General features: G+C 44.8%; 2 protein-coding genes across 13 annotated transcripts in view; one reads left to right on the top strand and one right to left on the bottom strand.

The window, feature by feature from the left end:
* The window catches only part of WNK1 (WNK lysine deficient protein kinase 1), a 145,842-nt gene extending 140,561 nt beyond the window's left edge, over nucleotides 1-5,281 (top strand). For 7 of the 12 annotated variants that reach the window (XM_036252526.1, XM_036252529.1, XM_036252530.1 and 4 more), the window contains 3 exons: nucleotides 120-161; nucleotides 3,182-3,369; nucleotides 3,801-5,281. In XM_036252526.1, coding sequence (XP_036108419.1) covers nucleotides 120-161; nucleotides 3,182-3,369; nucleotides 3,801-4,118 — 548 coding nt within the window. In that variant the 3' untranslated portion in view covers nucleotides 4,119-5,281. The remainder of the gene's footprint in view (nucleotides 1-119; nucleotides 162-3,181; nucleotides 3,370-3,800) is intronic. The other 5 variants (XM_036252532.1, XM_036252531.1, XM_036252533.1 and 2 more) reach the window with 1 other exon arrangement.
* A 3,862-nt stretch (nucleotides 5,282-9,143) lies between these two features.
* RAD52 (RAD52 homolog, DNA repair protein) overlaps nucleotides 9,144-14,684 on the bottom strand; it is a 29,727-nt gene continuing 24,186 nt past the window's right edge. The window contains 3 exon segments of the mRNA XM_036252123.1: nucleotides 9,144-9,221; nucleotides 10,260-10,439; nucleotides 10,540-10,736. Coding sequence (XP_036108016.1) covers nucleotides 10,274-10,439; nucleotides 10,540-10,736 — 363 coding nt within the window. The 3' untranslated portion in view covers nucleotides 9,144-9,221; nucleotides 10,260-10,273.

The following is a 14,684-nucleotide window of genomic DNA, read 5'->3' on the forward strand; positions in this document are numbered from 1 at the left end:
CCAATCTGTCTCCCCTCCTGCTTTCTCTTGCTGGGATTTTGTGTGCTGTTTGGAGATTCTAAATATTTTACACTGATGTTTCTTTATTTTTAACACATTGCTCTCTCTTTGTGCTTCAGGGAAGATGGTGAAAAAAGTCTGTCCTTGCAACCAGCTCTGTAGTAATTATCTTTTTTCTGTTATTTTTGGTCCTCGATTGCAAAGCCTGTTATCCATGAGTTCTTTGAACCTTGACGCCTCACAACTCCCTGATTCCCAACTTCCATCTCTCTAGTTCTGCACCTGTTCTCATGTATTCTTTAACATGCTTATTCGCTGACCACTGGCTATCCTTCCAGATTAAGAAATCACCTCATAGTCAATGTTTTCAGTAATGACCCCCTGTGAGCCTACCTCTCTGATAGTTATGGCTTGATAAGCCCATGGATATGTATATAGAGATCAAGGATTCCTGACTCCTTTGGGAAAGAATTAGTCAACAAGTATGTGCCAACCACTGGAAAATCAACAGTGGTCAAAGCCTGCGAGAGCCTGTACCCCACCTCTGTTGGATTGGTGAGGCGAGAAGCACAACTTTGTCGAGTTTGACTTCTCAGATTGGTGGCTTCTCATTAACGTGCAGATAGTTCAACAACCTTACAGGCCACTTAGAGGGTCAACCAGAAAACACTATACTTGAAACATACTGGGCAGTAAATTGTAGCTACTAATAGGTTATTGTTACTAGGGTCTGGCGGCATGGGGTGGGGAAATGTATTATAGCAGGAGAAAGTGAAAAAAGATTTTGGGTGGTTCAGCATACACTACTTTTGAAAGCTTTTCAGTAGAACTGAGAAAGGTTTACAGATTCGTATACTCTGGAAGGCACACAGTGTTCTCAGAAATATCTGTATTACCAATGTTTTTAATCACTTTATTACTAAAATGGACTAAATAGACTATGTGTTCTCCTAGTTTTTATGGTCAACTTTTCCCAGGAGTTTATTTCTGGTCAGAAAGGGATGTGTTTGCTTCCTTCTTTAATGGGAAAGCCTGCTTTCAGAAGCCAAAATAAGAAGGTCAGCTGTATGGTTGACGCTCCCTCAGGGTATAAGCCTCACTTTCAGAATCCAGTATTGTGTAATATAGATTAAACTGAGAAACGAAATCTGGTTATAAAGGGGCCTCACAGCATGAAAGGCAACAGCATGAGACTAGAGAGGTGTGCCGGGCTTCGTGAGTGAGCCGTGTTCGTCTTGACCGAGCTGCTTGTATTTGGCTTTCACAGCTCTGCTCACTTGGGATCACGTCTGGTTTTTGTTTTGACCGTCTCACTCACCGTCACGCTCACCAGCAGTGGTCACTCCGACAGGACGGCAGTCCTTGTGCATGTGACGCGCTTACCTTCGGGTTTCACATCGCAACTGCGTCCCCGCTGCCTCTGCTCCCACCCCACTGTCTCCCTCTTGCTCTTCGAGGAAGGCTGTTTCCTGCGCTTGTACCCCTTTCCACTTGGGTTCCCCGTCCCGTAGGGGAGCTCACTCTCCCCTTCACACTGTCTGTGCGAGAGCGATCCCTGGGACTGCAGCGGGCACTGAGGGGAGATGGCACACACTGCGGTAGTTCATGTCTTGCCTTGGTGGTAAGAAGCATGTGACCTTCCTCTGCAGCTTCACCTCTGAATTAGCTGTCTCTCGAGTACAGACATGCTTGTGTGTGCCGTCCCCTGGGTAGTGGGGTGCAAACTGGGCTAGAAATGGATCAGGGCTTTTCAGTGGCAGAGCTGCTTCAGGTGTGCTGCTGTGCTCTGGTGCTGCTGCGGCCTTGAGAGCAGAAGGCATGCATTTACCGAGCCCCAGCGTTCCCTGGACATCTCAACGCCTAGTGGCTTCCCACTTACTTAGTAGCTTTTATTTATTCTGCAGCCAATGTGAAATCTGGTAAGAAGGTGGGGTGAGGGTAAACAAACAAGATCATGACTCTTCTCTCCCTCTTCCCTGACACGTGCCTCTTCGCATACTCTGCAGTGTGCCCTCCAGCAGAGCCGAAATCAGGCAGGACACAGACTCCTTTCTTTCTCGTCAAACCATAGAACTAGAATTCCTCCATCATACCTCAAAGCTTCCTCCTCCCTTTTGCATCCCTGCCTCAGCTGAATGTTCCCATTTCTTCCACGAGAGTGCCTGCTCTTCTGGGAAGGGGGTGGAAGGGCTGAGAACCCTTGAGCCAGTTGAAACTGAGGTCGTCTTCAGGAGTAGCACGCCTGCCTGGAGTTGAAAGATTCAGGCAAACAAACCTTCCTCACAAGTAATCTTGGTTCTTCACTCAGACATTGGGAGAGGTTGAAGCCTTCATTCCTCCCAAGTTTATGTTTACAAATTTGTGTTTACGGGTCTAGGTAAAAAAGTTTTTTGAACAGAGCATGGTGTTTTCTCTTACCACCTCTTTCTATTCAAGAATAGCTAAAGATTGTGGCAGTGTCCACATAGTTTGGGAACCCTGTCTTTTCCTGGGCCAAACTCTTTAAAAAAAAAAAAATTATTAATCTTTTTTTAGAGAGAGAGATAGAAACACCTGTGTGAGAGAGAAACATCAGTTGGCTGCCTCCTGCATGTCACACACTGGGGATCGAGCCTGCAACCCAGGCAAGTGTCTTGACCACGAATCGAACCGGGACCTCTCAGTCCATGGGATGATGCTCAATCCACAGAGCCACACCGGCCGGGCCAAACACCTATCTTTGCATTTCTATAACTCCTCCTTGATCCCTGCCCCAGTGATCAAGAAATCATTTTGTTTTGCCCTGTGTTTTGCAACACTCTAGAGCAACTAGCCTCACTGACCATCCCACACTTCCCTCCTCGGTGCAGTGCTGGGACCGGTTACCGGCAGGAAGTTTCCATACGCAGATGCTCTGTGAACAGGCTGCTAGAGAGGGCCCTGCCCTTTGTGCTGACCATTGTCCTGAGTCCTGTAGCCTTACCTGCAGCTCCTGAAGAGAATCTGGTTTCATCACCCTGTTATGGCAAAACATTTGGTTAAATAAGACCTTGGAATCCTCCTTTCTTACATGGCTTCCCAATCCATCCTCTCCCCATTCTGTGGCTTGTCCATTCATCATTCTGTGAAGCTTTTCCTGTTCATTAAAGTATAACTCAAACACCACGTAATGGTTCCATTCTGTTGCTTCTTCTGACTCTAGGGACCAGCAGCACAAACACTGTTGGAGGAGCAGTGAACAGCCAAGCCACGCAGGCTCAGCCCCCTGCCATGACCTCCAGCAGGAAGGGCACATTCACAGATGACCTGCACAAGTTGGTGGACAATTGGGCCCGAGATGCCATGAATCTTTCAGGCAGAAGAGGAAGTAAAGGACATATGAATTACGAGGTAAGTTTCCCATTTAGCCGCTTAGCACGTGAGTCCAAGATGATATAAACGACCTGGACTAGTGTTTGACATTTCGGGCCGTGACCTTTAGTAGCTTGTTAATTTTAACACTTTTAGAAAAGTGAGACAAAAGTCACCCAGGTGCCCTTACATTTTTCCTTCCCTGAATCCTTCGCTCCCCATTGGTCACCTCAGTTTTTTTTCCCTTTTCCTTTAATACCCTTTGCGCCTATACACACACACAGACACCACCCACTTCCACTCAGAGTGGGTGTTCTCACCCGTTTGGTGAAGTGCGAAGAGCCAATAATTATTACGAAAGGTTTTGTAAGATTAAGACAGTCCCAGTGATAAAATATTTGCGTACTGCTCATCTCACGTTTGTGTGTTACGCCCACACCACACTTGACGACAAGCTGTTTTGTTTTCAGGGCCCTGGGATGGCAAGGAAGTTCTCTGCACCTGGACAGCTGTGCATCTCCATGACCTCGAACCTGGGTGGCTCTGCCCCCCTCCCTGCAGCATCAGCTACCTCTCTAGGTCACTTCACCAAGTCTATGTGCCCCCCACAGCAGTACGGTTTCCCAGCCCCCCCCTTTGGCGCTCAGTGGAGTGGGACGGGTGGCCCTGCGCCACAGCCACTCGGGCAGTTCCAGCCTGTGGGATCTGCCTCCCTACAGAATTTCAACATCAGCAACTTGCAGAAATCCATCAGCAACCCCCCAGGTTCCAACCTGCGGACCACTTAGACCTAGAGACTTTAACTGAGTAGGGGGCAGAAAGAGAGTGCTGAGTGGTGGGGGTAGGTTTATACTAACTACTAGTGCTGCATTTAACTACTTCTTGCCGGAAAGGAATGTTTTTGATACCGCTTAGAGCCCTCAGAATGAATGGAGAGTCCTCCTCCCCTTGCGCCATTCATGAGCAGGACAAGAAGGAAAGAGCGGCTTTCCTGTGGTGGGGCAGCTTCAAGGTGTGCTTTCCTGTTCACCTGCACCCCCAGTGAGGGCCAGGAAGGGGGGCTTTCATCAGGAAGCGACTAGAGCACTCAAGGGAGAACCAAACCCCATCTGTATTTTCAAGTGGGTGGCGCTCTTAATTTTGGTATCCACCCTAAGCCCCTTATTCCCTTAAGAATGTAAGCCACGAGGCAAAAAAGGTATTGGGCTCTCTCCTACCCTGTTTCTCCACTTTTCCCCTTTCTCTTCTTTCTTTTTTCTCTCTTTAGAACCCAGTGAAAAACACCAGGAGACTGAGGTTTCAGCCCTTTCTTATGATAGGTCATTAGTGCTTTAAGCAAATGATATTAGCAGCTTTGACTGCAGCATTAGCAACTAGGAAAAAAAAGTTCCCTGCGGACATGTAACTTTGCCATCAGTTTTGATGTGGAAACACTGTGATATATAAATGTTGTTGGACAACAGTAGTTTTAAGATGAAAATATGAAAGATTTAAAAGGTTGAAAAAAAAAAAGCTAGCTCTAGCCTTTACTTATTGAGACACTTTAACTTTTTCCTTTGTATTTCCATTGTATTAGATAAATAAATGTGAATGTAAAATTGTATAAATTACGTACTTGAATACTTCTGTTCTCCCAGTATTGCTTGCTGGATATTTTAGTGCCTTGGACTTCTATTGCTTTTGCCATTAGCATCAACTTCTCATCAGACCCCAGATCAGCAAAGGGCATGTGGAAGGAATTCTAAGGTCCATGTGACCCCAGCAGCGGGTTATGCCAAAGGGAAATTGAGAGAGTATTTTTTTTAAGTCATTCAACAATTTTGCTAGAGCAGGTGTAAGGTGAGCAGAGTGAGAAGTTAAATTGACATCAGTGGTTGAAAGTAGGAAGTTCTGTTTCAGGAACAGTGACAAGGGGTGCTGTAACAAAACTGGGCGATTTAAAAGATTAAAGGTGGTGTGCGATAAGTGAAAGAAAAAGACTACAGAGTGGGAGAACAAACTTGTTTTAAAGATGTGATGCCTGGCCAGTGGATGCCGTGAGCCTTACTCATTTGAGCTGGGCCTGAACACACCTAGAAGAAACGGCTGAACTTGGGAAGCAGGTGGGAGCTGGTTTTGAAGTTGGGAAACGTGATAGTGAGAAGTGTCACAGATGGAGAAAGTTGCTTCTAAGAAAATCTGTCTGGATTGCTCTCCTCTTGTTGCAGATGTACCAGGCATTGCTCAGCGTGGGTACTGTATTTTTGTGGAAAGTGGACCCACATCTGCATTAAGCACTGTGGAAAGGAATGCTTATTCCTCCTGCTCTTCTCCTGTGTAATGTCCAAATGGTTGCAGGATCATTATCTGTTGTGCCACCTTTATTTCTGCAATTACAACTGCTCTTCTCACATTTCATATTAACAGATATTCTCCTTAAGTAATAACTGCAACCAACCAGTATTATTTAGTGCTATGCCTACTTGTAATGGGCAGTTCTATTATTTTCAGAGCTTTCAGGAAATACTCTCCTAATTGGCTATGTTGGGGTCTCTATTATCTCTGAAGTTGAGGGAAAAGCTAGGACTCTTAATTTTTTGGGTGCTTCTTGTCTTGACTCTTGAGTTGGAAAATTGACGTTTCCAACCTATTTACCCACCTCAATGGCACATCCCAGGAATCACCACAATGGAAGAGCCCGGCTGGCTCTCCTGGCCTGTTGTTCCTTCACGGGCCCTTCTCTTTAAGTTAGCCTGGGCCCCAAGATGCCAGTGAGAGACGAAGGGCTTAGGAGTGTAGACGTGAAAAGGGCAGGGGTTCCAAGCCCTCCTTCCAAACTGTTTACTTATTCATTCTCTACTTAGAATTCTTGGGGAGATGGGAAGAGTAAGGATAGAACAAAGAAGGTGGCCAAGTAAATGAAAACCGGACCACCTAAGACAAAACAATACTTTTTACTAGAGAAACACGCAAACCGAATGCAGCACATTGTTTGTTACTTTGGTTTAATAATTTTGAGATCTCTTCACTCACAAAAAAGTAAGAACTGGTTTTATTTACTGTTGATTTTTTTCCCCTCCTGTGGATGAAATAACTGAAGCCTAGAGGAATGAACTAGCTACTGAAATGTTTAAATTATTTTTGTGTTAATAGTACACTTTGAGTATCTTTTTCCACATTAAAAAATCTTTCTGAATTATAAATGTTTTCCTAACATTATTTAACAATGTATACTGTTTAAAAAAATTGAATAAACAATTCAAACCTTGGGTTTCTCCGCAGCCGTTAATTGTACATTTTGCACTAACTCTGGGTGTTGCGCTTCTTGTAAGATTGCGCTTTGTGCTTCAGTTTATAACCTTTGTAGACTTATTTAATGAAACCATTCAAATAAACCAAACTGGCTTTTGTTGAGTTGTGGGATTTCATTTCCAGCCCATTCCTTTCTCGTAATTTAATTAGCTCTGTTTTGTGTGCAATTTATAACTGGATTCCTAACTTCAAGGACTTTTTTGGTGGCAATTCTGACCTGAACCACGGTTATGCTGCAGACAATGGTGATATCTATCCTGAAGGAGATGGTAAGGATATCAAAATCAAAGACGGAGGTATGGCCAACTCTGCCCAACAACAGGTAAAGGGAAATCAGGGTACGCCACTGCCTCTGCGTCTTCCCAGAGTAGAAATGGATGGCTGCCTTCTTAGTTTTTAAGAGTTCCTTGCCTTAGTTTCCCAGCTTCTCGCAAATGGGTGTTATTCAGAAAGAAGTAACAGCTACTGCTTCAAGATCAGATAAAAGGTACAGCCCAAAATGCACCTTAAAAAGTAAACTTGCAAACCCATTATTTGAGGGGAAGAATTATAAAGCATCTAAGCACAATGGAAAAATAGTTTATGTTAAGGTGGGTTGTATCACATGTCTGAAATGGGGAACTATAAACAGCTACTTGTATTTTCTCTTTTGTTACCAAATAATGGATTTATTTTGTGCTTTCTCGGGGGTGGGGGGGGGTTAATCCTCACCTAAGGGTATTTTTCCATTTATTTTTACATAGAGTGGGGGAGAGAGAGAGAGAGAAACATCAATGTGACAGAGACACACTGATTGGTTGTCTCCCACATGACCCCTACAGGGTCTGGGAAATCAAACCTGCAACTCTTAGGCCCACAGGCCGAAGACCAGAATCAAACCTGCAACTCTTTGGTCCATAGGCCGAAGCTCTAATCATTGAGAAAAATAGCCAGGGCTATTTTGCGCTCTTGAAATACCTTTTCTTTGGCCTTGGATCGATGCCCAGGAGTAAAACAACCACTCCAGGCTTTGTTCTAGGCATCATGTACGGTCCTCATGTGGGCAACTTTAGAACTTGGTGCCCTGACATGAAAGAAGGCAGAGTCGCTTAGTGATTTAGTGTAGGCAATTAGAAGTTTGTGCTTGGTAGTATGGCTTATATTACTTTCAGCCAACACTGTTTCCTAAAAGTTGTACACATTTATTAACATAATAGGAATAAAAAATGAAGAGCCTCAAGAATCCAAGAAAAAGTATTTAATCTCCCCAAAGCCTACTGCAGTGTGCGACAGGCATTTTTAAAGTACTTGTTTGTCAACTGCTCGGCTTTATCTGCAGCAGGCTCCAGTCAAATCCTCTGGAAAAGTTCAGAACTAAGCAAGGTAAATCCTTGGAAATAAAGCTCATTCCCTAGGATTGGTGAGCAGTGGCTAAAAAGTTTTCTCAAGTTCCTGTGACAGTCCGGTGATGTGACCTGGGCCTCTGTTAAGATAGATCCAATTTTCTTTTCTTTGTGTCCTGGTTCTTCCTATAGGAGTCACAGTTTCCTATATGAGAAAAAGGTGTTAAAATATAGCTGCCATGGTTTTAAAATAAACTCACAGCTAGTAATTTCTGAATTGTATTAGTTAATGATCCTGACTTAAACCAAAAACCTAAGAATTAAAATTGTTATGAAGAAGAGATCCCTCTGTTAACTCTGGACTCAGTTGCAACAATAATGACAGGCCCACTTTTCCCAGGAAAAGCCCTGAATGCAGTCACGCCTAAGCTTCCCACCAGGACCCAAAGGACAAGTTCTGGCTCTCAAACCAATTATCTTCTATTTTCTTACACTGCTATTCCTCTGTCATGACTCACCCAACCTTTTTAAATGTAATGCAATTCCACCTTTACAATTCACAGAATTAAGCCCAGGTTCTCCCTTCATTTTTTTGTTCCGAAAACACTTTGCTACCTGTCATGTGTTGGTTGATGTTGGGAGTTTGGAGGTGCCAAGGTTCGGATTTTGCTTGTGGATTCTGGTGGCAAACGCTTTGTGGGGTCCTGCTCCGGGTCACCATCTGGCTCTTCAGGACTGGTGTGGCAGCAGTCTGGTGCGGCTCTGGTCTAGACAAGGGATCGGCAACACCGCCCCCTGCATCTGGAGCCATATCCCATATATCAAAACTGTCTGCAGGATCACAGGAAAATGTAGCATCAACAAACGAGGAAGTGTTCTCACATAAAGCCCTGGAAAAACAGGTCGAAAGAAATCCTATGCTATGGGGGCCCTGTGACAGTTTCTAGAAGTTCTGTCCCCAACCCCTAAAGGTACACTGAAGTTTCTCTTAGGTTGGGGCAATAGAGGAGATGACTCTGTTCTGCCAGTCAGAACCGCCAACCCATTCTGGGTCCTCTTTTTCCTAAAATCATGGGGCTATGAAACAGAAGCCTCTTTTAAAATGCATTCGTAACCACCAAAGGTACCCACACAGTAACTTACAAGCATTTCATAGATGTTTCCTAAGCAACACTCAGCATCCCGTCAGCCCCTGCCCACCTGCAAGGAGGTCTTGCTCCAGGGGCTCCGCACCGCCGGCCCTGGGAGTGCTGTGCTTCGGAGGCGCCGCGGGCTCCGCTGCAGAGCAGACCACAGAGCTCAGTCACAGGGAACAGCCCGGGCGCCCGGGCTACACTGGTCCCAGCAGCCAGCAGAACTCAAGATTCCTGAGACCAGTCCCACCTAAACATCTATAGGAAGGTTACAATAACCTTTCTCTCCCTACCAAATTGGGGGAAACAGTTTATTTCTCCTCTAGAGGAAAAAATAGAAGGGTTATTAGAAGACATCTGGTCTGGTCTAGTTTTTACTATTTAAAGCCATAACCCTTGTTCCAAGAAAGTCTTCAGTAGGAATTCACTATAGAAAAACAATATAAACAGTGGTGAGTAGGGGTGGGGCAAAGGCCCGGAGGACATTGCCCCCCCCCATCCCCAGGGACATCTGCAACTGGAAGCTAAAGATCTAGAAAAATCCTTAATAAGAACATCCCCAGCACAGTAACTTTGTTTTGTGGGTGTATTTTTTTCCCCCTTTGTTAATTTCAGCCTAGGTGCTGAGGGGACCGTTAATGGGAGCAAGTCCTCTGTGAACGTCATAATTCTTAGGGAGAAGCTGTGCTAAAAACGCAGCTGATCTGGGATCAGCCCTCCCTGTTTCTACTCTGGGAAAGACTCCACAGACACCTGGACCTGCCAGTCCCGCTGAATCTGGCCTGGGAAGCAAGTTCATAGAGAGAACTGCCCAGAGCTCCCATTACTGTCAAGTGCAGATCTGCCTTATACTCAAAGACAACTCAGAAAGGCTTTGCAGGGACAGTCATGGGTAACTGGAAAAACAACTCTGTACCATGACACTTCTACTTCAGATTTTGCCAAGGCCCATCACTTCCCCCAACCCGAAAGATTCGTGTCTTCAGAAACGGGGAAATACAAGGCAGGGGCTCACTGTCTTAATTTTCTGGACTCAGCTCTGCCAGTGTAAGGAGGGACGTCCCACCGAGCTCCGGCGGGGACCCCAGCACCCTGCTGGCAGAGGATCAGGCCCTGGGGACAAGCCTTTCCTGGGGTACAGACTACACCTCCCCGGGGCGCTGCTCCCATCCTTGTCACAAACCCTGGTCCTTTTTCTCAGTGCTCGGAGCAGGGCGTTGAACTTGCTGCTGTCTCTCCATCTGCTCCCGGAACTGCTGCTGCAACTGTTTCTGCCGGAGCTTCCGCTGGTAAGTGGCCTCGCTCTCCGCAGCCGAGGGCGCTAGGCTTCTGCACCGAAGAGCGACAAGGTGGCAGTGAGTTCCTGAGGGGCACACAGTGCAACATGTGGCTCTGAAGGTAGAACTGGGGGTGAGGCTACATGAGAAGGCAGAAGAGGAAGGCGGGGAACTTAGGCCCCATACCGGGAGCTGCTGTCCTTATCCCCCTGTATCACAATGTGGGGGTCGTCTGAGTGGCTGGGTCTGCAAGGGGAGGTCACCTCCTGTGGTTTTGGGGGTCCCAGAGCCATGTTCTGTCGGCAGCTGCTGTACCTCGCTTGTTCTACAGATGGTTCAAAATCTTGTCTCTTCGCTTTAGTTAAATCCACTTCAAGAGGCAGCTAATGAGGGAAGAAAGGGCAGGGGGGTAACTTCCTCCAGCCGCTCCCCCCCCCTTCCCTGCTTAGGGATCCGGACTCCTAGAAAGGATGACAAGCCTCTATTCAGCATGCCTTCTAGTCCTGAGGAGCTAAAACAAAAGACCCAACACTTCAAGGAACATTTTTAATTACATGAGGAGTAAAACAATTTCATTTTCAACTTTATACCAGTCAGTATTAATGACATTTTGATATAAAGGAATCTTACTTTAGTTTTGATTGAGGGCAAATGGTGTAAAATCTAATTTGAATCCTTGGCAACTAAATCTGTCCGGTGCTGTCTACTTTTTCTCTTTTTTTATGTAAATTATCACAGTCTCTGTGGAACCTACACCTTCTCTGCCCTTTCTGCCAGAACTTCCTCCTGCAAACACAACACTCGGCACGGAAAGGCCTCAGGTGTGCTGTGGCGTCACTGAGCGCCCTTCAGGTGACGAGAAGAAACTTGAAGGGCACTGACCCAGGTCGCAGCCGGGCGGCCTGTGCCGCAGCCGACCAGCGAGAGGAGCAGCCTGCACGGCGCCGTGGAAACCCAGAGCTCTCTCTCGATTCGTGCGGAGGCTGATACAATAACTGAAAATGAGGGACTGAGTTGAATACATTTTGAGAACGATAACGTGAAAATGAAAATTATACTGTGAAATTTCTTATGTACATGGAAAAGTAAATGAGCAGGTTAAGAAGAAATTAGCTAATGCTACAACATGGATTGAGGACCTTCTTTCAAGTGAAATAGCCAGTCACAAAGGGACAAATTCATCCGAGTCCACCTGGTGAGGCAGAGTCCTCACGGTCCGGCAGAGGGCACGGTGCCCAGGGGCCGCAGGGTTCGAGTGGAGAGCTCTTCTTCAGTGAGTTTCAACTGGATGAGAAAGTTACAGAGGTGGGTGGTGGTGATGGCTGCACAACATAATGAATGTATCTGATGCCACTGAACTGCACACCTTTAAATGGTTAAGATGGTAAATTCTATTAAGTATATTTTACCGCAATAAAAAAATTGAAAAAAATAAGAAATGAGCTTTGAAAAAATGTTAAAAGACTGCCGATGCTAAGTGCTACTGAGGAAATGGAACAACTGGAACTTTGATATACTGCGACGCGGGAGTGTGAATTCGGACATCACCCTGCAAAACCAGAACCAAGGGCATGACTGTCCTCTGGCCCGACCCAGTCATCCCCTAGATAAATGAGTGTGTGTGCACACCAAAAGACACGCACAAGAATGCGAACGGCAGCCCTATTCAAAACAACCAAAAGCTACAGAAATCTCAAAGGTCTATTAAAATCAGAATGGGGGAAAAACTGGGATACTCATGCAACAAAAAAGTACACGGCAACAGAAATGCTACATGCAACATGAATGAATCTCATACACATGCTGAATGAAAACTAGACACAAAACTGTTTGATTCCAAGAAGTCCAAAACAGTCTAAACTAATCTTTGTTATTAAAAGTGGTTTCCTTGGAAGTGCCGAGAAGGGGAAGGGTTGGCGGTGACTGCAGGGATGCAGCTGGGACTCCTGGGATGCTGGCATGTTTTGTCTTGATTCAGGTGTCGGTTATGTGGATGTGTTTAGTTTTAGAACTCATCAAGCTGCACCTTTTATGATATGTGCACTTCTCTACATGTCTCTATGTACTTTTTAATACTTCCATTTTTTTTAACTTTTTTTTTATCCTCACTCAAGGACATATTTGCATTTATCTTCAGATAGAGCGGGAGAGAGAGGAGGTAGAAAGAGAAACATCAATGTGAGAGAGACACATCGCCTGGCCGCCACCCACACAAGCCCATCTGGGGCCGGGGACCAACTGCAACCAAGGTACGTGCACTTAGCGGGAACCGAACCTGGGTTTCTCTGGTCTGCGGGCCAAAGCTCTAACCACTGAGCAAACCAGCAAGGGCAACACTTCAATCAATTTTTATAAAGTTCAAACTGTATGATTTCATTTGTCTGAAGTTCAAAAACAGGAAAAAATAATCTACGAGGCTAGAAGTCAGAAGTCAGGACAGTAATTACTTCTGAAAAGAGAAGTCAAAGAGTGAAGGGGGAGAATGGGATTCTGGGATGCTGGTAATGCTCTTTCCGTATTGGGGAGGCAAGTGTGTTCATGTCTAAACATTTATCAGGCTGTGCCATTATGGTCTATGTACTTTTCTGGGTGTGTGTTGCACATCATTTAAGAACTTTATTTAAAAAAAAAAAGAGCAGCCCTGGCCGATTTGGCTCAGCGGTTAGAGCGTCGGCCTGCAGTCCAGAGAGACCAGGGTTCAGATCCCACTAAGGGCATGTACCTCGGTTGCAGTTTGTCCCCAGCCCTGGTTGGTCGTGCGGGTGGTGGCCACTTGATGTGTCACTTTCACGTTGATGTTTCTCTCTCTCTCTCTCCCTTCCCTCTCTCCCTCCCACTCTATCTGAACAAACAATGGGAAAATGTCCTCGGGTGAGGATAAAAAAAAAAATTAAAAAAAAATAAGAGTAGAAAAGAAATAGAGAGTGATGTCAGCAAACTGGTGGACTAGAAAGCTGCAGGCCCTTCCCCACCTACAGAGACACTGAGTTAATAGCATCGTACAGACTAGGACATCTTTGTGAGAACTCCACCGAGCGGTTCAGAAGCAAAAGCACTGAGTCCAATGTGCAACCAAGACAAGATTCCAGCTCCTAGACAAGAAAAAGCTAAAACAGTTCACCACCAAACCAGAGTTACAAGAAATGCTAAAGGAACTTCTATAAGAAGAAAAATATATCAAAAATATGAATAATAAAATGGCAATAACTACATAAATGTAAAGGGATCAAATGCTGCAATCAAAAGACACAGGGTAGTTGAATGAATAAAAAAACAAGACCCTTATATGCTGTTTACAAGAGATGCACTTCAGATCAAAAGACACACAGACTGAAAGTAAAGGGATGGGAAAAAGTATTTCATGTAAATGAAAACAAAATAGCCTGGCTGGTGTGGCTCAGTGAATTGAGCATCATCTCATGGACTGAGAGGTCCTGGTTCAATTCCCGGTCAGGGCACATGCCCAGGTTGCAGGCTCGATCCCCAGTAGGAGGAGTGCAGGAGGCAGCTGATCAATGTTCCTCTCTCACATCAATGTTTTTCTCTCTCCCTCTCTCTCTAAAAAAATCAATAAAAACATATTTAAAAATAAATCAATGGAAATGAAATAAAAGCTGGGGATAGCAATAATTATGTAAGGCAAAATATACTATAAAACAAAGGCTATAACAAAGAAGGACATTTCATATACAATAGCCATATACAATATAGAAGCAACCTAAGTATCCATGAACAGACAATTGGATAAAGATGTGGTACATAAATATACAGTGGAATATTTTTTAGCCATAAAGAATGAAAATGTACCATTTGTAACAACATAGATGGACCTAAAGGATGTTATACGAATTAAATAAGTCAAATAGAGAAAGACAAATACCGTATGATTTCACTTATATGTGGAATCTTAAAAAACAAAACAAAACAAAAAGTCATAGATGCAATGAACAAAACTAATGGTTGCCAGATGGGAGGAAGATTAGGGAGGTGGATGAAAAGGGTAAAGGGATTAAGAAATACAAACTGACTGTTACAAAACAGTCATCGGGATGTAAAGAACAGTATAGAGAACATAGTCAATATTACTGTAATAACTATGTATGGTACCAGGTAGGTAACTAGACTTATGGGGGGATCACTTCATAAATTATCTAAATGTTTAGCCACTCTGATGTTCACCTGAAACTAACATAATATTGAATGTCAACTGTACCAGAATTTTTTAAATTCTTTTTAAAAGATTCCAGCAAAAAGGATAAGAAATTCACCACACTGTGCGTGCCCACCCACGCCCCTGCCCTACCCGGTGCAAAGCAGTGCAACCAGGAAAA

The sequence above is a fragment of the Molossus molossus genome, unplaced genomic scaffold, assembly GCF_014108415.1.
Source record: "Molossus molossus isolate mMolMol1 unplaced genomic scaffold, mMolMol1.p scaffold_m16_p_10, whole genome shotgun sequence".
Lineage (NCBI taxonomy): Eukaryota > Metazoa > Chordata > Mammalia > Chiroptera > Molossidae > Molossus > Molossus molossus.